Source organism: Erpetoichthys calabaricus, chromosome 8 (assembly GCF_900747795.2).
Source record: "Erpetoichthys calabaricus chromosome 8, fErpCal1.3, whole genome shotgun sequence".
In the NCBI taxonomy this organism is placed as follows: Eukaryota; Metazoa; Chordata; class Cladistia; order Polypteriformes; family Polypteridae; genus Erpetoichthys; species Erpetoichthys calabaricus.
In genome coordinates, this window is record NC_041401.2 from 46,575,748 (window position 1) to 46,603,069 (window position 27,322).

Consider the following 27,322-nt stretch of genomic DNA (forward strand, 5'->3'; position numbering starts at 1 on the left):
ATGTACAGATATGTGCTGACAGTACTCCATCATTATACACAGAACTGAAATATGGTGTCCCGCAGGGCTCAGTACTGGGACTTTTACAGTTTTCACTTTACATGCTTCCACTGGGATCTATCATTACGAAACATAATGTTAATTTTCATTCGTATGCAGATGACACCCATTTATACCTTTCATTTAGATCAAATGAAGTTTCTCCAATGTTGTCTTTAATTAGTTGTGTTAGTGAAATAAAGGAGTGGATGGATGAGAACTACCTATCTTTAAACACAGTTAAAACAGAGATGTTAATTGTTGGAGGGAATGACACTGATCACAACAATATTTTGTCATCATTTAACTCAGTTGGAATCACCATTAATTTTACTGAATCAGCCTGCAATCTAGGAGTTACTGTATCTTTGACTCTATCATGTCATTTAAAGTGCACATTACAAGTTGTCCAAATCATGTTTCTTCCATCTTAAAAATGTTGGGAAATTAAGGCGCTTTCTAAATAAACAGGATTCTGAGAAATTCATGCATTTATCTCTAGTAGGATTGACTACTGCAATGCGGTGTTCACTGGATGTTCAAACTGTTCTCTATACAGCCTCCAGTTAATTCAAAATGCTGCTGCTGCAAGAATTATAACAAGAACAAGAAAATACAAACACATAACTCCAGTTCTTAAATCCTTACACTGGCTCCCGGTTAAGTTTAGGGCAGATTTCAAAATCCTCCTTTTAACATATAAAGCTTTAAATAGCCAAGGTCTGACTTACTTGTCTGAACTTATCATGACTTACAAACCAGAGTGCACATTAAAATCTCAAGGTGCCAGTCTGCTTATGATTCCAAGACTTAATAAAATAAGAGTGGGAGGTCGAGCTTTTAGTTACAGGGCCCCTAAACTGTGGAATGGTCTGCTTGCTACTATAAGAGATGCCCCTTCGGTCTCAGCTTTTAAATCCTGGCTGAAGACTCACTACTTCAGTTTAGCATATCCTGACTAGAGCTGCTGATTAATTGTACAGACTGCATCTCTGTTGTTAGTCATTAGCACTAAAACATAAGTAACATGATAGTTATAATTGGATACTAACCCTCACCTATTCTGTTTCTCTTCTCGGTACTCAAATGTGGCACTTGGTGCCATGGCCCACCCGCCAAGTTGTTTTGCCTGCCTAAAGTAAAGTCATCCCTGATGGAGGATCACAGGAATCATGGGGTAGTGGGGTCCTTTCATTGGATTGGCTGGCCCAGCGCTGTTTCATCTGTGGAATGGTAAAATGGGGGAGACAGCTTGATGTCTGAGGTCTCCAGGACTCTAAACAAATCCAAATCATATTATGTGATATCATCTACTGTTAAATTCTGCTCCATACTTGTAAAATTTTTATTTTTACACTGTATTGAGGATTTGTTTTGTTCTGTGTATTGTATTGTAATGACCGTCTTCTTTTTGACACCCACTGCACGCCCAACCTACTTGGAAAGGGGTCTGTTTTTGAATTGCCTTTCCCAAGGTTTCTTCCATTTTTTCCCTACAACGTTTTTTTTGTGAGTTTTCCTTGTCTTCTTAGAGAGTCAAGGCTGGGTGGCTGTCAAGAGGCAGGGCCTGTTAAAGCCCATTGCAGCACTTCTGATTTTGGGCTATACAAAAATAAATTGTATTGTATTGTATTGTAAATGAAGGAACCTTTACTGTCCCCACAGTACACTGCTGTTGAGAGCTGAAATACTGACCAGATTGGCTGCCATAAAGACAGAGACTCCTTAAATTGAAGTAGAGATCAAATTGAATAAAATAAATACTTATTGTACCCATTTTGGTGCCCGTTGACCATCTATGTAGTGGGGTCTCCACCTACTGGAGTCATTGAGAATGTGGTGAATTTATAGAAAGGTGTGGGGCTTTATAGACTTACATGATCCAACTAATTTTTGACAACTACAGCATACTTAGAAGAGCTCTTCCAAGTCTCCCCACAGTATCCAGAATCAGATGTGGTCAAAACCTGTCCAAAAGGGTTACTGTGCAGATGATAACAATTAATGTTCATGTGTTTCTTGGTGGCCAGAAGTAGTTCACATTTTCCAATGTGTCCTTGTATCATTGGAGCACTTCAACTTGGCTCCACATTTTCCTTCTTTTTTTGTCCGTTTCCTTTCAATCTTGATGTGTTACTTTTTAACTCAATAAATGTTCTCTCTGCCAATTAAAATTAGATCCAAAGGGAATGGGGACTCAATTTTTGATTTAATTTCATATGCTGCTTGCTAAGCAAGTGCAGCCACCTGAAGGCTAATAAAACTGAAAAGTGCTTCAAGCTTCTTTGTTACATCTGGTTTTGCTCAGTCGTGGTGTTTTGGTGTGTTAATCAGGCTTTAAATTTTGAACTGCAGACTTTTTGTTTTTTTCTTTTTCCAGTTCTGAGTTAGTTTTTTTTTTTATTTTCAATTGTAGTCTTTTTTCTGGCAGCTTCTATCTTTGGGTTTTGTTTTTCTAATTTAGTTAATGTCCTCCATTTTTCTTCTTATGGGAATTAGTTAATTTAATTAAAATGTTCCCTTCTTTTCACAGGTATAGCTTTTATCTGTGTTATTTCTGTGACTCTTGTTCTCTATTTTACTTTCTATCACTGCTTGCATGTCTATTCATAACTGATGTTCTAGTCATGGTTTTAGGAACAAAGAAGGTAATCAGCATCCATCCAAGTTACAGTTGTCACTAGTCATAATATCACTCTGCTGTATTTCAAACTGTGGCCCATCTTGAAGTTTGAAAATTACTAAAAACATAACATAGTACACAGAACATAGTACCAAGCGAGAAAATCAGTGGGACCCTCCCTAATTTAGACAGTCAGGAGCAAATGGTGAGGAAGATGTTAAGATAATAATGGCACACCTTGGGTTTGATCAATAATGATGTTTATTGCTTCTCATCTTTCAAAACGCATATCAACTCCCCAATGCAAAAACATACAACTAAATTAATATGGTTATCACTTGTGTGGAAACAGGCAAGAAAGAAGATGAAAATGTTACCAAGAGCCAAGCCGAGATTCTTTAAACAAAAGTGTGTCCTTTCTGTCACTAAAACTGAGAGTCGTAAACAAAAACCAAAGTCAGAAAACAAAACAAGAATTCTATTAAATCAGAAAATCAAACATGAAAGTACATATCAACAAGGAAAAAGGTTTGTTATCCAAGAGAAACAAAATGGTGGTGTAGATTAATGTAAATTATTTTTAGGATCTTTAAAACAAGATACTGTAATTCCAGAAAGCCAGTAACAGAAATGTATTCCATGGATACTAAAACCATGAACAGGAAAAAGAAATATAAAAAGAGATAATAATGCAAGTAAAAAATTGAACGTGAAAGTGGATCATGACAGGAACCTTTGCTATTTTTTTTTAATCTATTCATTAAAATTTCATTTTATGAAGATACTTGTTGTCTCAACAAGTCATAGGTTTATGGTTACCCTCTGCCTTGTCAGGTATTTTGAAAAATATTTTTGAACATTTAAAATCATTTTGAAGTTTTAAAAGCCAGCTTCCCATTCTACGACCTGGGCAGGCAATTGGAGGCTGGCAGCAGGGGTGGGGGCATTTTTGGGCAGGTCTATGAAGTTTATGGTCTGCTTATGGAGCTCTTTGAAGGACTCATACCCCTTTCACACCACTGTCTGTGTCACCGAAATATAATATAAATATACAAATGCCAAAATATATTGCTGTTTATTCCACTCACATTATTGGCATGAAGAAAATTACAGTTTTGCTTCTAGTACCATATAAAAATACTGATTCCCCCCTTACAAAAATGACAGATTCCAAGTACAAAGGCTTCGAGAGACATAGAACAGATTAATATATACTGCATATTAAAAAATACTTTCAACTTACCTGTGTTAAAAACATACAGTTCTTTTCTTTTAAATTTTTGAAGCCCTGGTATGATTAATCTATCTTCAGTGAAGTGCTTATGCTCTACCTAGACATAAAATACTGAGAAAGAGTTTTTTTTGGTTTTTTTACTGCGAGTCATATTATGAGGCATGTGATATTTTTGTAGGTAAAGCTTAGTTTAGTTACATTACAGAATCCAAAGAGCAAATCAGTATATAAATGTGACATATGTGAATATGTATGAACTGTATTTAATGATTTGAACAATGATCACTGTGGATTTTTGAAAAGCTTAAAACTGAATCATCATTTGGCTGTAGTGGGATTTCAAAAACCTGCAGCCTGCTGATATTTCCAGTCTTACAAAGGCACTGCTTATAAATAGGATAAGACTTTTTTTCTGAATTTCATGACCAAGAGCTAGTTGCTTAAAAATTAAAATTCTGGCTAGCATACAAAATGCTTTGTGACAAGTGATGATTTAAATGATGTACTCTCTGTTGGCCTTTTAAGATAAACAATATCCTGGAGTACATAGAAATGGAGTGTACCTGTGAGACCAGCTGGGCATTCACATATGAAGCTATTGACTCCATCTTTGCAGCTGCCCGCACCACAAGGATTTGAGATGCAGTTGTCAATATTTTCTTGGCAAAAATCTCCTTTAAATCCACTGGGGCAAACACAGAGATATTCACCACTTCCTGGGGGGTGATTGATGTTAGTAACACAAGTACCTCCATTCAAACAGTCACATGGCTTCACTAAAAGCTGAAAAGAGAAAAGAGAAAGATGAAGGAAATAGTAGCTATTTTTGCTCAAATATACACGACTAGTTACACAAACTCCCTAGTGGACATAATATTACTCTAGGCAGAGTTTAACTTTAATGGTAATGATAATTAGAAATCCTTGCTAGAGGATGTACAGCTAAAACACGAGGAGTGTTACTGCATTTAAACATCTAATAAAGTTATTTACACAGACAAAGTGCAGCTTTTTGTGGAATCAGTAGGCTAAACATATTGATTCTGAAGTATTTTACATTAACAATAATATTTGTTTTAAAAAATATTTTAAAAGCTTTTCACAAACTCATAAGATGTTGCTATATGAAACAATAAATTTGAAAGCTGTGATTGATTGTTATAAAAAGAATAGTAGTATTTAAGGTAATTAAATTAATTAAAAAGAAAACTAGTATTTGAGGTAATTATCCATCCATCCATCCATTTTTCAACCCGCTGAATCTGAACACAGGGTCACAGGGGTCTGCTGGAGCCAATCCCAGCCAACAAAGGGTGCAAGGCAGAAAACAAACCACAGGCAGGGTGCCAGCCCACCGCAGGGCACACACACACACACACCAAGCACACACTAGGGACAATTTAGAATCGTCAATGCACCTAACCTACATGTCTTTGGACTGTGGGAGGAAACTGGAGCACCTGGAGGAAACCCACGCAGACACAGGGAGAACATGCAAACTCCATGCAGGGAGGACCCGGGAAGGCACCACCGTGCTGCCTATAAGGTAATTATTCTATATTTAAATGTTTATTTTATTCCCAATTGGCAGCTGTTAAAGTTATTACTATTATTCTGACTGGTTTGACACTCGTAATGATACAGATATGCTACATAACATAGCCGACACAGTATAAATACAGATACATCCTTTAGCTCAGCAGGTTTTTATGCCAAATGTTACTGTATGGGTGATGTTTTAACCTTTTCAACTGACAGATTTCTTGCAAACGGCCAAGTCCAGAAAGACTTATCAAGTCTGGACAGAAGTGAAGTGTATTCTGGGAAATCTGAAGGGCCTTAGAATGTTTTGTACTGTATAACCAGTCTATATGCAGCTTTTGATTCCCCTAGGGTCCTGACTTGGCAGGAAAACAGATAACTGATTTTCTTGAGTCGAACCTGGAGATGCATGCAAAACGCAAAACAAACAAAAATAATATAAAATGAAGTAACCGAAAGCCATACGGGAGACAAAAATCACAGTCAAAATTCAGCTAAGAAATTGAAAACCAGGCAAGACACAAAAATAAATCACAAAGAGAATTCTATAAAGGTTTAGAAGTCTATGTCCACAGATTAGGTTAAGCTCAGTTCAAACGATGACCTTTTATCATGTCTGCTGATGAATTCGAGGTCACAACCCTGGAGACCACACCCCTAGAAACGCAGGATGCAAACCTAACAATGGCACAAAAAAATTGGCTTCCATAGGAAAAGGCTATAAAATCCTAAAATTTAGCCCTGACCATAAATCTGGGAATTATCCTTAAGCTTTTCTGATAACTTGCTTGTGTTTTGAGAAACTATAAAAATGTCAGCCAGTTTTCTAGCAGATAGTAAGCCGTGTGGGAGCTTAACTTGGATAAGAAATGCGAGTTAGTGGCTTCCTTTGATTAGAACTTGTTTCAGTTCAATTCTTAGTTTAGTTCAACTGTTACTTCATTGCAGGAATGATGGTTCATTTGCTGTCCTGAGCTGCCACAGACATTTATATGGAACTTGATATGTGCTTACCTGCTGGGCACTTTTCAAGGACCTCTGTGAGCTATTAACAGAAGGAATTATAATCCCTTTTATTTTCCAGTACATGTCAGGTACAGGAATTTTTGACTAAAAATACTCAAAACTAATCTATTTTCATATTCATTTCAACTCCATTTAATCATTATTACATCAACAGAGTTTTAATAGTGTTGAATACTGAAGAGTTTTGTATATTGCCTTGATACAGATGTTAATGGGCTAGGATTTTCCTATTTAGGCTTCATGAGCCCAAATAGGAAAACCAAGTACAGAAACAAATAATTCATTACTTACTTGGTGTCTAGCATGATTCTGGCAAATAATGAATTGGTCATAAATAAGTAATCTGTTATACTGGACATCAATGTAAATGGACAATAGTAGAAAAGCAAGAACAGTTTAATTAGAAACAAAATGCGTAATCCAGACATTGAAACACTGACTGAATTCATCAACATTACTGGCCTGGGGATCAGTTACATCAACCTTGTCAATGTTTATTAATTCACCAATAGAAATTATTCACTTTGTTACCAACACTCTAGTGGTGAATTCTTCGGACCTTAGAATTCTGGTAACTTTAACCAGGGTATCTTTGAAAGTGTTAAAGTTATATCAGAATGTTCCATTTTTTGGACACAATAAGCTAGATCTGCTCAGTCCAAATGCTAATGCTTTTAAATGTAAACCTGTGACACAACTGGGTAGATCTGACTATATTTTACTCCTATTTAGAGGCCTTTGCCTTTATGCAAAATATGTGATGTTCAAAGAAGAGTGATGCAATGCAAAGTGATGCACATTCAGGAGTTCATGGGGCAGCTACCCCCCTTATTGTTTCAAAATGCTCTGAAATTCACCTGGGACATTATTGTTTCAATGTGGAACATGGTGCGGCGCACCAGGGAGGTGGCTATAAAGAATAATGCAGTGTGAAGTGCGGCACGATTGAAAGTTGATGAGGGATGCCCCCCAACTTATTGCTTCAATTCAATTGTGAATTCACAGGGGAGATTATTGCTTCAAGGCAGCGTATGCTGCAGCGCACCAGGCAGGCAGGTACAAAGAATAATGCGGTGAAAAGTGTAGTGCTCCATCTTAACTGATAACTCTCAAAAGCCCAAACTAGTAACAGATTTGTGACATGTGGTCAACCAATCAGCACACAATAGTTCCTAGTTGAGCCCAAGGTACTGTACATATGCTGGAGTAGGAGCTAAAAAAACTACCAGGAAATACAAATGACCCGAGTTTCTGTGGTGGGAATGCTACAAACATTCCTGAGTTTCTAAAAAGTTCCTGTTCCTGAAAAAAGTTCCTGTCGTGAGAAAGTGCCTTTAGGGAATGAATATAAATACTTGGAACTATCCTAGATAATAATCTAAATTGGAATATCCATCCATCCATCCATTATCCAACCCGCTATATCCTAACTACAGGGTTACAGGGGTTTGCTGGAGCCAATCCCAGCCAACACAGGGAGCAAGGCAGGAAACAAACCCCGGGCAGGGCGCCAGCCCACCGCAGGGCACACACACACGCACACACACACATACCCACAAACCAAACACACACTAGGGACAATTTAGAATCGCCAATGCACCTAAAACATACTGTAAATGCAATCAGCACTTATTTCTCCTCACTATTTAAAGTGGACAAGGACCTCATGTTGCCCTTTTTTTGGCAGCTGTCATCACTTTCAGCTTCATTGCCTAGTTTAGAAACCCTTTAAAAAAGCTGCAGTAGATTACCAAAACATGCATCTAAAGTTATTGGATCTGACATAGATGATTTGGTAAATGTGTTCTGTATCTTAACTAGTGACAGACAGAACTTACATACAGTACATACAGAACTTAACTCTAGTAATCATGACAGTCACTTTAATTCCAGAAATTCCTTTCATCTCAGTGCCATACATATTTTTAATAAGAAATATTAAAGTTAATAAAATTTCCAGTGTACAGGTTTCACATATTACCATATTAGGTTAAAATGCAACATAAAACTGCTAGAAGGTGGTAGCTAAAAATCAGCTTTTCAAATGATGTAAAAATATCTGTGTAAATTTCAACCTGCCTTGACTCTATCAGTTTGTTTTTTCATTTCATTTCTGTCGGTTTTTGGATGCAAATGAGAGGGCAAATTTCACATTTTCTTTTGTAAACATGACTAAATGAAAACCTCAAACCTTGAACCTTGATATCTTCATATCAATATATGAACAAATGCTTTGGCCTTTTTAAAAATGTAAAGAAGGTGAATCTGCTTTCAGTCCTAATATTTTCATGATGTATACTATTTAATTCATTTAGAGCTCTTAATGTGTTTTTAAAGTTCTGAAAAAGCTGAAATGTCTGATAATAAGCCAAAAGGTGCAATTAAAGCAGAGTCTTCATATAAGAAACTAATTCACTGTCATTCGCGTCTGTGCTTCTTTTTGCAAACTAATGCTTGTGGTACACATTTAGGAAAACAGAACAATAAAGGCAAAAGAATCACAGCATGTCTGTACACTATATGTCACAAATATGGTTTAGAATTTTGTTGAATGTCAAACTACAGGACCAGATCCTAGATGTGGTGTGAATCCACAAGGATGTCAGCTCAGGTTGCACTTTGGTGAGTGTGGCATTTTCCTGCAGCAATATGTATATTTTTTAATATTACAAAATAATCCATCCATCCATTATCCAACCCATTATATCCTAACTACAGGGTCACGGGGGTCTGCTGGAGCCAATCCCAGCTAACACAGGGTGCAAGGCAGGTAACAAACCCCGGGCAGGGCGTTAGCCCACCGCAGGACACACTCACACCAAGTGCACACTAAGGGCAATTTAGGATTGCCAATCCACCTAACCTGCAAGTCTTTGGACTGCAGGAGGAAACCAGAGTACCCGGAGGAAACCCACGCAGACATGGAGAGAACATGCAAACTCCACGCAGGGAGGAACGGAGAAGCGAACCCAGGTCTCCTTACTGTGAGGCAGCAGTGCTACCCACTGCGCCACCATGTCGCCCCACAAAATAATCCAAAAAATAAATTCTAAGTATAAACCTTAAGAGTTACTTATACAGTAAAACCTCGATTATCCGTCCCTCGATTTACCATCCGCCTCTGTTAACCGTCAGAGCCAAAGAAAAAAAAAATTGTGCACGATAGCGCCTCCCTATTACTGCAAGCTATGCACATTGGAACAACTCTCCCTTGTGCTAGAACATAGTGTTCTTCTCCAGCACCGCATGTCATGATGTATTGTGAAATCACAGTGTCAGTTATGTACCTTCAGTTCTGATAGTATTTCATATAATAAGATAATAAGCTTTACTCTTTTGTTATACTAAGGGGTCTTGCCACCAGCTCTACCCCCCCCCCCCCCCCCCATGGGCTACACACCGTTGAGAAGAGGGGGATTGAATGCACTCCATGGAGACGCGGTCGTTCCTGCGAAATCCCTCTTAAGCGGTGATACAATGGGAAACAAATACAATTTTTTTACCTCCTCTTTGCTCGAGCAGCTGCTGGCTGATCTGCATTTTGTGTGGCGCTTCAAACATTTAAAAGACTGTACAACAGCTGTGCTTTTGTCTCACTGCCTTGGCTCTCTTCTCCCCCAGACATCCTCAAACACTATTCGATCTCTTTTCGCTGTTCCGTTATTTCACCGAGTAATAATTTTCCTTTTGTTTGCATTAATGCGATCTTTACTATCATTTTTTTGACACTCAAATTTTCTTACTTCCATTATCTCTAAACTGCTCTACATGTGTATCATGCCAACGTTTTTGAATTCTTTACGACGTTCTACTTTGATTTTTTCTTGCCCCAGGCGTGAACTGAGAGCACAGGAAGTGTGTCTGCCAAAAGCATTCCAATAACTGAGAGGTTAGATGACCGTGGTCTTGTTTGAAAATGATTGAAAGTACGGCATGACTCGCAAAAGTCACTGTCTCACAGGACTTGCTTCCAAAGGTTGTAAGTATGACGTGACTTGATGTGACAGTGTCTCTCTGTCTCTCTTCAAAAGATCACGTTTCGTTGCAGGAAAACAAGTCTCGTCTCGTCCCAAGATTTTTTTTATAACAAACAGAAGTAATCTACTATGCATTGTTATGGTCAATAAATGTAAGTGTGTGGTGTTGGAATTACCACAAAAAATTGAAATTATTAAATGTTTATGAAACGGAGAAAGTGCTTCAAGTACTTTACTTAAATTAAAGTGATTCTGACAAAACTGAAAAACGTGTCGAAAATGGAAACCACTGACGGAAGTGTTACAGTGTTTCAATGTTAATGTTCTTCTGTATTGCAATTTTATTTTTAAATTCTGTTATATATTGTGACAGGCAGCTTGTGATATGACAGGAGAAGTTAGGAGATAAAAGGAGGTGCAGTGAAAGGAAGTTTTCTGTAGGGAGTCAGGATACCATAAGCAGAAGTGTTTGCAGAATAGCGAAAGACAGAACGTGAGTGTCAGGAGATAAACTGATTGGTAGGGAAGGCTTTCTTTTATTGTTTTGGAGGTGTGCTCCATAACCCAGATAACAGAGTACAAAGATAAACTTATCTACTGCATATTATTTTTAAAATAGCTGTTCTGTTATCCACCTTTTTCCTTATGAATCACGGCTGTGGTCCCAACCCCTGACAGATAATCAAGGTTTTACTATATCCTGATCTACTGAGGTTCCACATTATCCAAAGTGAACCTGTTAAAGTAATTGTGTTTTTTCTCATAATTCATTAAAGCTTTTTTGTATGTACTGTTAACCTTGATTGTACTAGGAGTGCAGTTGAAGATCTGGTGACTGTGGGAATGTGGGCATGACCTCTCCGTAGCTGCACTCCTTGACTATTGTCAGTATGTAGTATTGATTGTGTACACATGATCTACTGCTTCATTCACTTAGGATTTCTATGTTCACATATTTCAAAGTGTTTTGGTGAACTTCTGGTGGGAGCTGTGAACCTGTGTTCTCTGGCTTTGAGGTGAGCACTTTGAGGCTTTAGCTAAATGGAGAGGTCCATCTGTCAGCCACACCTGTCTGGGACCACTGTGAGCAGTGCGCTTCCCTTGTGATGTCATCTGACCTCTTTCCGTGTCAGCCCCTACCCTCTGTTGTGTAACATCATCACTACACTCCACCCATCCACAGTGATAATCCCACCCTTATTGCCAATTGAATTGCTGTGGACTCACAACACGAATAATCTTAGTTCGAAGGTTTGTGCTGTGATGAACTGCCAGTGGGGAGCTGTGAACCAGTGTTCTCTTCCTCAGAAGTGAGCAGTTTGTGGAATGAGCTAAATGAAAACTTCCATCCATCAGCTGCATAGATCTCGTCTGTGACCACCATGAGCAGTATGCTTCCCTGGTGACATCAGCTGATCTCTCTCTATGTCAGTCCCCATATTCTCTGCACAGTGTCACCACCTCAGCGATATTGTATTGAATATTTACTGATGGTATCATTTTTGAAAATTCTGTGTATTTCTGGAATGTTATAATGATGTCAGTCACAAGTACAATGTGTTTTAAATGTTTTTAAGTACCTTTTAGCTTACTGGACCAAGTTTTGAAACTGCCAAGGAATTTAGAGAAGCATGTAGGATGATCAAAATAGCAAAGGTTTCACAATCACAAAAGGGGGGGAGGAGTCAAACAGAAGCAGTAAAGAATTTATATTTTCATAGTTTCCAAAAATAATATATTTATTTAATGTATTTTTGCCATTGTTCTGAGACTGCATTCTTTTGTGCGATTATTGTATCAAAAAGTCTATTCTGCAATATGTATTGTAAGAGGATTAAGTGTATTGTTTGAAACTTGGTGAGGTTATAAGGTGTCAAAAACATGCCGAGACTTAGGTGGCATTATTTAATGCACCTGCCCTGTACAGGACCATATTAAATTTTTATACTTAATGAAAAAATATAACATGACGTTTAAGTTATCCAAAAGTTCAATAAAAAGGAATTGCCTGGAATTAAAATGTTGACTTAAATAAAATTTTCAGTCACTATACTTCAGAAATCTGCATTAGCAATATGTTGTCTGAAGCATAGTGAATGTTGTGCAGTATTAGAGTTGTGTACAACAGCTTTTCATTATTGTTTGTAATTGTCTTTGTTAACATGATCACATCTCAAATACTGCACACTATTACAGTACAGTAATCCCTCCTCCATCGCGGGGGTTGCGTTCCAGAGACACCCGCGAAATAAGAAAATCCGCGAAGTAGAAACCATATGTTTATATGGTTATTTTTATATTGTCATGCTTGGGTCACAGATTTGCGGAGAAACACAGGAGGTTGTAGAGAGACAGGAACGTTATTCAAACACTGCAAACAAACATTTGTCTCTTTTTTCAAAAGTTTAAACTGTGCTCCATGACAAGACAGAGATGACAGTTCAGTCTCACAATTAAAAGAATGCAAACATATCTTCCTCTTCAAAGGAGCAAACAAATCAATAGGGCTGTTTGGCTGTTAAGTACGCGAAGCACCGTGGCACAAAGCTGTTGAAGGCGGCAGCTCACACCCCCTCCGTCAGGAGCAGAGAGAGAGAGAGAGAGACAGATAAAAAAATCAATACGTGCCCTTCATGCTTTTAAGTATGCGAAGCACCGTGCAGCATGTCACTTCATGAAACAGCTGCACAGAAGGTAGCCAACGTGAAGATAATCTTTCAGCATTTTTAGACGAGCGTCCGTATCGTCTAGGTGTGCGAACAGCCCCCCTGCTCAATCCCCCTACGTCAGGATCAGAAAAAGTCAGCGCAAGAGAGACAGAGAAAAGTAAGTTGGGTAGCTTCTCAGCCATCTGCCAATAGCGTCCCTTGTATGAAATCAACTGGGCAAACCAACTGAGGAAGCATGTACCAGAAATTAAAAGACCCATTGTCCGCAGAAATCCGCGAACCAGCAAAAAATCCGAGATATATATTTAAATATGCTTACATATAAAATCCATGATAGAGTGAAGCCGTGAAAGGCGAAGCGCGATATAGCGAGGGATCACTGTAAACACAAAAGATACTTTAAGGGACACAATCAATTTACCATTAATTGCACCTGGTTCCCTTTCCCTGGGTTCCCTTTCTTTTCCCGAATTCCAGAAAGTCACCCACCTTCAGCTTTCTCTGATTTCCACATAGTGTACTCTCAGACATTTACTCCCTAGATGAGAAGGTGCTACCAGGCTGAGGATCTGTATTTTCCCACTGTGTTTTAAAACAATAAAACAAGTATAGCATTCCACTATATGTTCTGAAGTAGTTTTATTATTATAATCTACTGAGTACAAAATAATTATAATATGAGTTTATTCGATGGGCAGCACAGTGGCCTCGCACTAAAGGAACTAGGGCTTTCCTCCCCAGTCCTCCCTGTGTGATGTTTGCATGTTCTCTTCATGTCTGTGTGGGTTTCCTCCGGGTGCACTGGTTTCCACCCACAGTCCAAAGACATGCAGGTTAGGTGGACTGTGTAATGATAGTTGATTAGTAAGGTCTATTAAGGGATACTTACAATAAGATTAGTAATGCCTGTGGATGCGGATGCAAGATGGAGAATGGGCGTGGGCTAAAGTACCTGTAGTAAAAGTAATGTCTTTAAAGGCTGTCTTATTAAAAAGTTGTTATATCTTTCAATTCTGTGTAATGATTAAACAACGAACCTAACAAGATCACCACATGGTGTCAGAAGTGGCGGACTGGAAGAGGAATGTGAAGAAAAGGTTCAGCTTTTGAACGAGTCTCATGTCCGTGAGTAACCCGCAAACGTGTTCAGAAAACGCTGAGACGTTCTAGCAAAAGTAGCATAGAGAAAAAAAAATGGAAGGATTACAGCCCCCACCAAACGGGAAATGTAGCTGAAAATTGGAAACGATTTAAACAGAGATTCGAATTGTATCTTGCTGCGATTGAAGCAGATAGGAAAAGTGATCAAATGAATTCGTCTATGCTTCTACATGTAATTGGCGAAGAGGCGCTAGAGGTGTATAACAATTTTCAGTTTGAAGAAGATGGAGACAATATGAAATTAAACAAAACAGTTGAAAAATTCGAAGCGTATTGCAACCCAAAGCGTAATATAACGTTTGAGTGGCACAAGTTTTTTACATGTTTCCAGAAAAGCGACGAAACAATAGACCAGTATGTAATGGAATTGCGCAACAGGAGCAAGACGTGTGAATTCGCAGGGTTAACAGACTCGCTGATAAAAGATCGGATTGTGTGTGGGATTCCAGATAATGCTCTCAGAGAGAGATTGCTACGAGAGAAAGATCTTGACCTGGATAAAGCCATAACGTTGTGTAGAGCTGCAGAGACGGTTAAAACACAAGCTAAAGAACTTGTTAGTGATAGTACCTGCTCCGTGGATGCATTAAAAAAGTGAGACGCACTTGAATCAAAGAAAAAGAGCACACGTGTGAAAAAAGACAGAGGCAATTAAAAATAAAAATGAGTCAGAAAGTGATCAGAAGCAATCATGCAGATGATGTGGTATGCAGCATCTGACAAGAAAATGCCCAGCATGTGGAAAGACTTGCAACAAATGCAAAGTCAAAAACAATCATTTTACGCGGTGCTGTAAGAGTCAAAGCAGTCCACACAGAAGAGTTGATACAGTCCAAGAAAACAAGGAGGCAGAATTTTATGTAGATGCACTATCAGGGAAATCTGAACAGAAAAGTGAATGGATACTCCCATTGAACATGAATGAGAAATATATTTAAACTAGATACAGGTGCACAAATAAATATTATTTCTGAGTCGGATTTCAAAAACTTAAACCCCAAACCAAAGCTGTTTCTAACAAAAGTGAAAGTGACAGCATATGGAGGTACAGACATACCAGTGAAAGGAAAGTGCAGTGCTAAAGTGACATACAAAAATAGAGAGTACACTCTATCCTTTATGGTGGTGCAAAAAGATTTGAAGGCAATTTTGGGCTTGTCAGCATGTGAAAGACTGAACCTAGTAAAGCGTGTTCTGGCTATAGGAGACCGAGAAGAAACTGACTATAAAGAGCTGATGGAAGAATATAGTGACTTGTTCCAAGGACTAGGTTGTTTGCCAGGAGAACACACAATACAGATTGATAAAAGCATATCACCAGTTGTTCATCCATGTAGAAAAGTGCCATTTGCTCTCCAGAATCAACTGAAAGCAGAGTTGTACAGAATGGAAAAGGTGAATGTAATAAAGAAGATAGATGAAACAACTGAGTGGGTGAATTCTTTAGTTATTGTGGACAAAAAGAATGGAAACCTGAGGATATGCCTAGACCCAAGAGACTTGAATCGAGCAATAAAAAGGGAGCACTTCAAGTTACCAACACGAGATGAAATAATGTCACAGTTCGTAAATGCCAAATACTTCAGCAAGCTGGATGCATCCTCTGGATTCTGGCAGTTGAAATTGGATGAACCAAGTTCAAAATTGTGTACATTTAACATCCCCTATGGCAGATACAGATTCCTCAGATTGCCATTTGACATTGCCTCAGCACCTGAAGTGTACCATAAAACAGTACACATGATTTATGAGCACTTGGATGGTGTAGACACATCTATGGATGACATAATTATATGGGGAAAATCAAAGAAAGAACATGATTGCAGATTGAGAAAGGTTTTAGAAGCAGCAAGAAAAGCAAATTTGAAATTGAACAAAGAGAAATGCCAAATTGGAGTAAGTGAATTAACATTTGTTGGAGACATTATTAGCAGTGAAGGCATTAAGCCTGACCCAAAAAAGATTTCAGCTATAGTAAATATGCCCAGGCCACAGTGTAAGAAAGATGTTCAGAGATTTAATGGAAAGGTAAATTACGTGGGCATGTTCATACCTAACCTGTCAGAGAAGATAGCTCCACTCCGAAGATTAATAGAAAAGAACACAGAATGGGAATGGAATCATGAACAGGAGAATGCGTGGAATCAACTAAAAAAAGCAACTAACAGAAGAACCATACTTAAGTTTTATGATCCCTTAAGACAAATTAAGATCTCATCGGATGCATCACAGAGTGGACTTGGGGCAGTTCTTTTACAAAAATATGGTGATAACTGGCAACCGGTGGCATATGCGTCTAGGTCCATGACAGACCCTGAAACACGTTATGCACAAATTGAAAAAGAGTTGCTCAGCATACCCTATGCTTGTGACAGATTTCATCAGTTTGTGTCAGGACAGGAAATTGTTGTAGAGACAGATCATAAACCTTTACTTTCATTATTCCTAAAGCCACTCCAAGACTGTCCTCTGAGAATTCAAAGAATGATGATTAAGCTGCAACGCTATACTCTGAAGGTGACATATACACCTGGAAAAATGATGTACACAGCCGACACTCTTTCCCGAGCAGTTGACCCAAAGGTACCTGTGAGCTCTAAAACAGAAGTAGATGTTAAATCATATATTGATATGATAACAGAATCAGTACCAGTTTCAGATGCAAAGATGGACATCATACGAACTGAGACAGATAAAGATGTAACCTTAAACAAATTGAAACAGATAATACTGAATGGATGGCCATATGAGAAACAGAACTGTTCACCAGACATAACAGAGTATTGGAGCTACAGAGCTGAATTAACAGTAGTTGATGATATAATCTTTAAAGGAAGTAAAACAGTTGTACCAAAGAGCTTGAGAAAAGAAATGTTAAAAAAAAATCACGAAGGACATCTAGGTATTGAGAAATGTAAAAAGAGAGCACGTGAAGTGATGTATTGGCCCAGATTTAATCATGATGTGATAGAAGAGGTATCCGCTTGTGACACGTGTCAGAAGTATCGAGTACGTAACCCAGCAGAACCACTGAAACCACATGGTACAACAGCAAGACCATATCAGAAAGTAGGAGTTGATCTTTTTACATGTAATGGAGCAGATTATCTAATTGTGTCAGACTATTATTCTCTTTACCCTGAAGTATGCAAACTGAGTAGTACCACTGCAGATACTGTGATAACATGCATGAATTCCATATTCTCAAGACATGGCATACCAAACGAGGTGTTTAGTGATAATGGACCACAGTTTGCTAATGAGAAGTTTAAAACATTCTGTAAAGATTGGGATATTGTTCATAATACTTCAAGCCCACATTTCCCTCAGTCAAATTGACTGGTTGAGAAGTCAGTGCAAATAGTGAAGCGGCTGATGCAGAAGGCCAAAGATAGTGGTTGTGATTTCTACAAGAGTCTTCTTGCATATCGTTCAACACCCCTAGATTCTGGTTATTCTCCAGCACAGCTACTCATGGGCAGGAGATTAAGAACAAATTTACCCATTGATGAGAACCTGCTAAGAACAAAAGAAGGGGAAAAAGTGAAGAAGTACAAGGAACAACAGAAAGAAAAACAAAAGTTCAATTTTGACAGAGGTACTCGTGAATTACCTGAATTCCAACCCGGTGATATTGTAAAGTGCAAGGATAAATACAGCACATGGACACAAACAGGAACTGTATTAGAACAGACACAGCCTAGATCATACAACATACAGACAGATGAAGGAGCTGTTCTAAGAAGAAACCGTTGAGACATCAAAGGATCAATAACCTCTAATCAGAACACTAACACCAACGAAACAAATATTAACGAGAAGACAAATATCAATCAGGAAAGAACATCTCAACTTCAAACACAATTAACCAGAAGATCAACACGTCAAGTAAAACCACCAGAACGACTCATTGAGACATGTTGAGGATTAAAGGAACATTATCAATTAAAAAAAGCTGAATTCCTTTAATAGTTGTGCTCTTTATACATAGTTTGAATGTTGGGTGTATGCCTGAAATGTTGTGAATAGTCCAGTTGTTTGAAGTGATTAAGTTTATCAAAGTAGCATTTGAAATGTATAACATTACTAAGCTTAAAAGTAATGCCTTACTTCTCTTTAAGAGAGGAAGATGTAATGATAGTTGATTAGTAAGGTTTATTAAGGGATACTTACAATAAGATTAGTAATGCCTGTGGATGCGGATGCAAGATGGAGAATGGGCGTGGACTAATGTACCTGTAGTAAAAGTAATGTCTTTAAAGTCTGTCTATTAAAAAGTTATTATATCTTTCAATCCTGTGTAATTAATAAACTATGAACCTAACAAGATCACCACAGACTGAAATTGCTAAACTGGCTCTAGTGCCGTGTTTTCACCCTGCGATGGACTGGCACCCAGTCAAGGAATTAATCCAGTGTTGCACCACCTGCTTGCCGGTATAGGCTCCAGCCCCTTGTGACCCTGCTCAGGATTAGGCGGATTTAGAAATTGGTAAGGTGTTATTCAATTATCATATAATAATAAATTACCTCTGATAGTTTACAAAAGAAAAACATGATCTTCATGATGACTGGAAACAATCAATTAATTTGTTAACTTACTAAACAGATATTTAAGAGAAAATGAGTCTACCTCCACAGAGTATCTGCTTTGCGCATTGCATTCATCTGCCACCGTAAATTCAAAGATTTGTGTTTCTTCTAAATTGACTTTCCAGATGAGGAGGCCTGCTGGAGAAAGGGAGGCATCCTGTGGACCTGATTCAAGCAGGAACAGCATGGCAGATCCTTCAGGGTCTATGGCATTGAACTGGAAAACAAAATTTTCACTGAAGAATGTCTGAAGTGTACTAGCTGGTGGTTGGAAAACTGGAGGTTGGTTATCTAATATAACAAAGAAACAGAAAAACATAATGGAAGTTAATTACAATATGGGCAAACTGACAATCCTATATAATTACTGCACATTTTCACTTACTATCTGAGATAATAAAATACAACACAGAAGATGTAACAGGCTGTAAGGATAGCAAGACTGTGCAGTAAACAAACCTGTGTCTGAGACGACAAATCCCCACAATAGTGTTAGAATGGGTAAGGCAGTACTAGGAGATGGTTTGCTGATTGGACCCTGAGGATGCCTTGGAAGCAGGGGGTCACTAAATAAGTGGAAAGGCTTTGGAGGAGGTGAAGACACCTGAGATGTCTCTCCTAAACCTCTAGTTGCAGTACATACTGCTCTTGTGGTAAATATGGAGTCATATGCCCTGGGTATGAGGAAGAGGTGAATTCATGGGCACTAAAAGTGCTTGGCCATCTAGATATAAAGGCAGACTACAATTCTGGGCTGCCATTTAGAACTCGAGACTGGTGTATCCAGGGTTTCCTAATTAAATTCATGGCCCTAGAAACAGTTAAAGGGGTTGAAGAAACCTTAGGATGGCATATAAATTGTTGTTTAAACACTATTTTGGTAACTGTTAATTAAAGGGATATTTACCTACAATTATTGGTAAAGGGAGGGTACAGTGCCTGGCATTTTTGTACTCACATTGTCTGATTAATGTCTGGTTTACTTTTCTCTGATATAGAGTGTTCTTCAGCTTCTTCCTGTTTAGATTATGGGAATCTTTAGTTACTCTTACCTCTGAACCTAAACTTTTCTTTAAATTTCTTATTTTTGTGGACACTGTGACTTCAATTAACTTTGGCTTTTTTAGTCGTGCAGGCATCTACCCATCTGTCTCTTCTCCTCTCTTATTGCTCGACATAGAGAAGGCCAGTTTCTCACTAAGGTGGAATTAGCAGTTGTTTTTTTTCAGATCTTTCTAAATACATGTCTTTTAGGGTGCTGCCACTTTTCTCCGAACAACAGGAAATTGAACAACCACAAAAAGTTTAATCATAAAAGGTAAGAATGCTGCCCATAATGAGGTTCATTGGACCCACTAATGGACTCAGGCTCAAGTGTGTGCTCCAAGGAAGAGCGACCAAGCAAAAACAGAATGCTAATGTTGGTAAAATAAAAAAAAAAAAAGTGTATGCAAAACATTACCTTTTTAAAACATTGCTGTGTATGAAATTTTTGTTATTTATTTTGAAAACAGCAAATAAAAATAAATGTTCTACTTATAACTCATGGCAAAAGCACTTACAGTCATATGAAAAAGTTTGGGAACCCCTTTTAATTCTTTGGATTTTTGTTTATCATTGGCTGAGCTTTCAAAGTAGCAACTTGCTTTTAATATATGATATGCCTTATGGAAACAGTAGTGTTTCAGCAGTGATATTAAGTTTATTGGATTAACAGAAAATATGCAATTTGCATCATAACAAACTTCAATCAATACTTAGTTGAGCCTCCTTTTGCAAATACAACAGCCTCCAGACGCCTCCTATAGCCTTTGATGAGTGTCTGGATTCTTGATGGAGGTATTTTTGACCATTCTTCCATACAAAATCTTTCCAATTCAGTTAAATTTGATGGCTGCCGAGCATGGACAGCCTGCTTCAAATCATCCCATAGATTTTCGATGATATTCAAGTCAGGGGACTGTGACGGCCATTCCATGAATGCCTTTGTAGATTTCCAACTGTGTTTTGGGTCATTGTCTTGGAATATCCAACCCCTGCGTAACTTCAACTTTGTGACTGATGCTTGAACATTATCCTGAAGAATTTGTTAATATTGGGTTGAATTCATTCGACACAGCATGATGGAACGTCCACCAAATTTGACAGTAGGTAGCAGGTGTTTTTCTTGGAATGTGGTGTTCTGCTTCTGCCATGCAAAGCGCTTTTTGTTATGACCAAATAACTCAATTTTTGTCTCATCAGTCCAAAGCACTTTGTTCCAAAATGAATCTGGCTTGTCTAAATGAACATTTGCTTACAACAATCGACTCTGTTTGTGGCGTGAGTGCAGAAAGGGCTTCTTTCTCATCACTCTGCCATACAGATGTTCTTTGTGCAAATTGGGCTGAATTGTAGAACGATGTACAGATACACCATCTGCACCAAGATGTTCTTGCAGGTCTTTGGATGTGATGTTTGGGTTGTCTGTAACCATTCTCACAATCCTGCGCATATGCCGCTCCTGTGTTTTTCTTGGCCTGCCATACCTGGGTTTAACAGCAACTGTGCCTGTGGCCTTCCATTTCCTGATTACATTCCTTACAATTGAAACTGACAGTTTAAACCTCTGAGATAGGTTTTTGTAGCCTTCCCCTAAACCATGAGACTCAACAGTCTTTGTTTTCAGATCTTTTGAGAGTTGTTTTTGGGATCCCATGCTGTCACTCTTCAGAGGAGAGTCAAAGGGAAGCACAACTTGCAATTGACCACCTTAAATACCTTTTCTCATGATTGGACACACCTGTCTATGAAGTTCAAGGCTTAACGAGCTAATCCAATCAATTTGGTGTTTCAAGTAATCAGCATTGAGCAGTGACATGCATTCAAATCAGCAAAATTACAAGGGGACCCAAATTTTTGCACAGCTAGTTGTTCACATTTGACTTAATTTCATACAACTAAATACTGCTTCACTAAAAATCTTTGTTCAGAAAACACCCCAGTAGTCAGATGTTCCTAGGAAATGAAAGACAGACCACTGTTATCTTTTTTGTTGAAAGTAGAGTAAATTATTATGCAGGATGAGAAGGGTTTCCAAACTTTTTTATACGACTGTACAGTATATAGGCACAAAAATTTAAATGTATATTTGTATATACAGTGAATGCAGAACGTCTTCACAACCCTTCATTTTCTACACACTTTAATTTGTTGCAGATTTAATTTTAAATAGATAAATTTGCTGTTTTTGCCCATCAATCTACACTCAATATCCCTTAATGACAAAGTGAAAACATGGTTTCAGAAAGGTTTGCAAATTTATTAAAAATCCAATGTATGTAATGTCCTGGGTCTCCACTCCTTGCACCTTGTGGGTGGAGCCCCTGGAGGCGGGGCTACCCTAATGTCTTTCCTCTGGCTATTTTGGCCTAAGCAGAGACAGATAAGATCCGCAGATTATTGTGAGTGTTACAGTTCTTTTGGGTTGTGTGAATATTGTTATTTTTTTTCTTGTTGTATTTATTGTGTTACACAAGCATGTTAAAGACCACCTGACATGCTTAGGTAAGCCGAATAATCCAGGTAGGAGACAGGGCTGTCAATATCCATATCCCTTGTTTCGTCTACAGCACGGAGCCATCGTCAAGAGACACCACCTAGCCCAGCACCCGCTAGGTGTTCTAAGCCCCACCCCTTCTGGGAATGGGCCAATACAACTGTAGAGCCAACACATAAATAATGTCTTTTGACAAGAAGAGCCGAATGAGACAGAATCCTTTGAAGCCATATACTATAACATGTGCAAAGAGCTCAAGCTTGTTTTGTTTTGGCACCCCAAAAATTGTACTGCATTCAGCAATTTTATTGTTTACCAATGACAACTGCTTATTTGTTCTTTTTCTGTTTCTGTTTTGGGATTAATGTTACTGGACCACATATCTTGCTCTGTTGCATATTTTTGCTTTATTTTCTATTTTTGTTTAAATCCTTCTTTGTTTACCTTTCACGATTTTGTGTACAGGTCAGGGGTTTATGGTCATCCCTGACTGTTGTTTCAGACCTACAGTCGTCTTGTAGGTCATGTTCTGTGCTGCTTAAACTAAATAGAGGCCTGTGCTTTAGCCTTTTAATTCAATAAAGATCAGAATTTAATACAGATAAAATTCCAAAACCAGATAAAAATTAATAATGAGAAATACCCTTTCTAAAATGTTCATTTTCCCTTTGTGCTTGCATGAAGTTTCATTGCAGCTTCTACTTCCTCATGTTGTAGAACTGCAACATGTCTGTATGATAGCAGAAGAATTCTGGATGCAAACCGGCATGTTGGGAGTTCTATGAAATGTTTATCACATTCTACACACTACCACAATAATAAAGGTTGGTATATGGTTTAATAAACCGTTTAATAAAAATGGCAACACCATCTTTTCATGTTAAAACTGATTAAGTCAGTGTTTGTGCTGCAATTACTTAGTACATTTTCTTTAATTTTTCAGTTAAGGTGGCACCTAAGTCTTCAATCTGCCCCAAGAATGATTTACGATATGAAAAGGTAGGGGAAGTGATGGCAAAGGTGGTAGGGATGAGAATGGCGCCCATACGGTTGTGCTGCACGGCCGCCCTGCTGACCACTGCCGAGAGTTGATTCTACAATAAAATAAAAATAAAAAGAGGAATAACCTTGGAGGTCAAGCATCACCCCTAAAGCAGATAGTAGACGTACTAAATTTCAGGTCAGTAGGTCAAATGGTTTGTGAGCTACAGGTGATTTAAAATCCTGGACAGACAAAGAGACAGCCATGGTAGCATATTAAATAAGAAGATTTACATCCCTTTTAATAGTGTAATGCTACTTTCCCTGTAAAGCTACGCTTAAAGGGCAACATTATGTAAATGCCACATTGGAGACAACATCATATTGTTCTTGTTTTCATATTCATCAAAACATATATATACAGTATATATATCTATATCTATATATATATATATCTATATATATATATCTATATATATATATATATATATATATATATATATCTATATATATATATATATATATATATATATATATATATATATATAGTAATGGCAATTCCCCGATGTTCCACGGGTTGATGCTGTATACTAACACCTTTTCTCTTCCTCCTCTGCAGACCTGAAGATTGACAGTTTAAACACTGATGACACAACTTGTGGTGTCTAGCCACCTTAACCTTTATGCACGGAAGTACTTAAAAGTGGAAGCATCGCCATCTTTGTCAGTCAACCATTAGACTTGCATCTGGAAAGACATTCTCTTCAATGCTTCTTGTACAACATCTTTTCTTTTCATTCAGTTATACGGGGTTTGCCCTTCAGGTGCCCCAAACCTTTATGTGCCTCTCTCTTTCACTCTCTTACAATATATATACATATACATGTTTATACTTTATGATTAACAACACTTCAAACACCATAATTAAGGACTGTATAACCTCAGAATGACTGGCATTTACACTCATACAGATAGCAGACAGAAGGAATAAACACTTCATCCTGATATTTGGAATTCCCAAAAGATTACAACAAAAGTAATTTAATCTACGTGATTGTATTTTTCATGTAGGAAACAAAGGGTTTTTTGGAAATATTTACATACAAAGTCATAAAGGTATAGCAATTTATTACTGATATGATGTCATAACTTATACAGATTACCTTATAAGGTTACAATTAAAGAAAGTTAGGGAGTGAGAGTAACGCCACATATTTGAAGTCTATTTCTAACACTGTTGGTTTCCATTTATGTTAATTAGTTTCAAACTGTTGCATTTAAACAAATCTCTGTCTTTATGTATAAGTCTCTTGATGCATGTTGGAGGACCTCCTCACAGGCTTTGTAATAAGGTATGTAATAACCCTCTCAGTCGAGCGGGGGCACTGTCACCAAAATTCTCCTCTTCTTCACTCCCTAGAAACTGGCCAGTGAGGGCACTTAGTCCCAACCCTTCCAGTTCCCTTGCATCTTTTGTGACCACAGCAACCCACCTGTCAAGTAGACCCTGAATCTGAAGCTACAGCCAAACCTGTTTGTTTACACTGAGCCTAAGGGCAAGAAACATGAATGCCAAGAGGCATTGTTTTTGTTCGACATTTTCAGTTAATTAAATGGGAAGATTCAGTTGGCATCCAAACTTTGATTTTTGCATGACTTGTCATATCTGTACTTGGCCACAGTGTACTAATTCTGTAATTTGTAAAATCTATATTTGTCTTAGCACTCTGCACCTCTGCAGAGAAAAGTGCTATACAAAAATAAACAGAATTGAACTGAATTTCTGTCTTAGAACAAATAAACCTCTTCTGCCTGTATAAAGCTTTATTTTTCATTTGCTTTAGATAATTGCTTTATTTAATTGTTCTACGGTATAGGTTTATCGTTAAATGCCATCACCATAAATGGCTGCTTAGGGTACTATACTAATTTCTAACATCATGAACTTATTTATGGGAATCTTGAATTTATCATTATCTGTTTTTCTTACATGAGTGCATATTAAAATAATATGAGTGTCTGCTAAATCAGGGTATTCATTTTGCGTGCCCACAATCTAAATTATGACCATAAGTACCACTGTCCAATATACAATCATCCATCCATTATCCAACCTGCTATATCCTAACTACAGGGTCATGGGAGTCTGCTGGAGCCAATCCCAACCAACACAGGGCACAAGGCAGGAAACAAACCCCGGGCAGGGCGCCAGCCCACCACAGGGCGCACACAACCACATACACACACCAAGCACACACTAGGGACAATTTAGAATCACCAATGCACCTAACCTACATGTCTTTGGACTGTGGGAGGAAACCGGAGCGCCCGGAGGAAACCCACGCAGACACGGGGAGAACATGCAAACTCCACATCAGGGAGGACCCGGGAAGCGAACGCGGGTCTCCTAACTGCGAATATACAATCATATCCTTCCAAACTAAATATTAATTAGACAATTTAAAAGACATCTTACTTTCATTTATAGACCAAGTGAATTTTGAAATGCCAGGTTTACAAAGAAGACATGGACTTGTTGGATTGGGGTCCTCTTCAGCATAGCACATTCCGTCTATATTGCAAGTCTTTTCCTACAAGTGAACACAGTCATAATTGAAAAGAACAAATTCTTTACATCGAATATCAAAAGTAAGAAATAAAATAAAAAAGAATGGCTTTAAAATGCTAATGAAATTCCCCTTTCATGAGATTTTGAAAGCTTGCATATCTGTATTTATCATTGGAAGTTTCTAAAAATAACAGTGCATGCTTTTACTGATTTATTTCTTGCACAGGCAGTTTTGAGATTGCGTGCCCAAATGTTTAGTATTTCGAAATTCACATATTTCCCATCAGAATTTCTAAGCCATTTTAAATGGAGGGCTGATGTTGCATTCTATGATTTTGACGTATCATGAAGGTCATAAAAATGCTCAGTAAAGTGTTAACGCTTGCACTCTGGACTGTACACAAGCTGTTTTATTTATTTATTCCACTTAAGAAAAATCAAATGTGCATGTAGTTTCTTAACCCATATGGATGAACAAACAGCAGTTCAAGATTTGCAGAGCTTTTATTAGACTATTTGCACAGATTTTCACATAAATATCCTGTTTTGACAGCATCGTGGCTCTGACTCAAATATAGATCAATAAGCAGATTTTTAAAAGCTATTTAACAGAACAGTTAGCTTTTCCATTTAATGCTCCCTTTTCTCTCTTTTTTTAAACCTATTTAGAATGGGACTAAAAACACAGATAAACAAGAGCTGCACTGTTTGAATGCAACAAATCTAAAAATAACCAAACAATTCTGCACTTCATTTAACATATCCATATCCCCCAACTAAAGTATTTAAGATTAATCTCTGTGCCAAAGTACTGAACATCACAGTTCTGTGGCATTTTATAACAGTACATTGAGAGTGAAGGACAACAAAATTCAGCTTGTGATGTGTACAGTAAATGAAGGATCATTTCCCAAATGACAGAGTCTACTTATTGGAAAAAGTGACATTTTCTTCCTGTATATTATATAGCAGGTAATTAGGTGCAATAAGACCATAAATAACATTAATCAAGAATAAATGCCAAAAAGATATGATGAATTAATTTGCTATCATTTTAAATTACCTTTAACTTACAGAGTCCACTTGATGAAGATCCACAAACCTGACATACACCATCATAAAAGGTTGCCACTTTGGATTCACTGTACAGTAAGCCATCATTAGTTATCTAAAAAGACAAAGCCCAAGTGGTGTTTTTTTAATTTATATTTGGATGTTGTCTGCAAATTTTAGATTGCATGGTTAATTTGTCTGAAACTGGATCCTGTCCAAAAACAAGCAAAGCCCCTTGTGAGTTGTATGGGGCAACTTAACAAATTACTACACACTAAAAAATGGAAAGCAATCATTAATAATAAAGGCAACCTGTG

At 37.8% G+C, this 27,322-nt stretch overlaps 1 protein-coding gene across 1 annotated transcript in view; it reads right to left on the reverse strand.

Annotated features, from left to right (window-relative positions):
* si:ch211-246m6.5 (von Willebrand factor D and EGF domain-containing protein) overlaps positions 1 to 27,322 on the reverse strand; it is a 393,193-nt gene that overhangs the window by 95,352 nt on the left and 270,519 nt on the right. Inside the window, exons 15-18 of the mRNA XM_028806510.2 lie at positions 27,016 to 27,120; positions 25,860 to 25,974; positions 18,905 to 19,155; positions 4,460 to 4,679 (exon numbers count right to left, since the gene is read on the reverse strand). Of these exons, the coding sequence (XP_028662343.1) occupies positions 4,460 to 4,679; positions 18,905 to 19,155; positions 25,860 to 25,974; positions 27,016 to 27,120 (691 nt within the window). The remainder of the gene's footprint in view (positions 1 to 4,459; positions 4,680 to 18,904; positions 19,156 to 25,859; positions 25,975 to 27,015; positions 27,121 to 27,322) is intronic.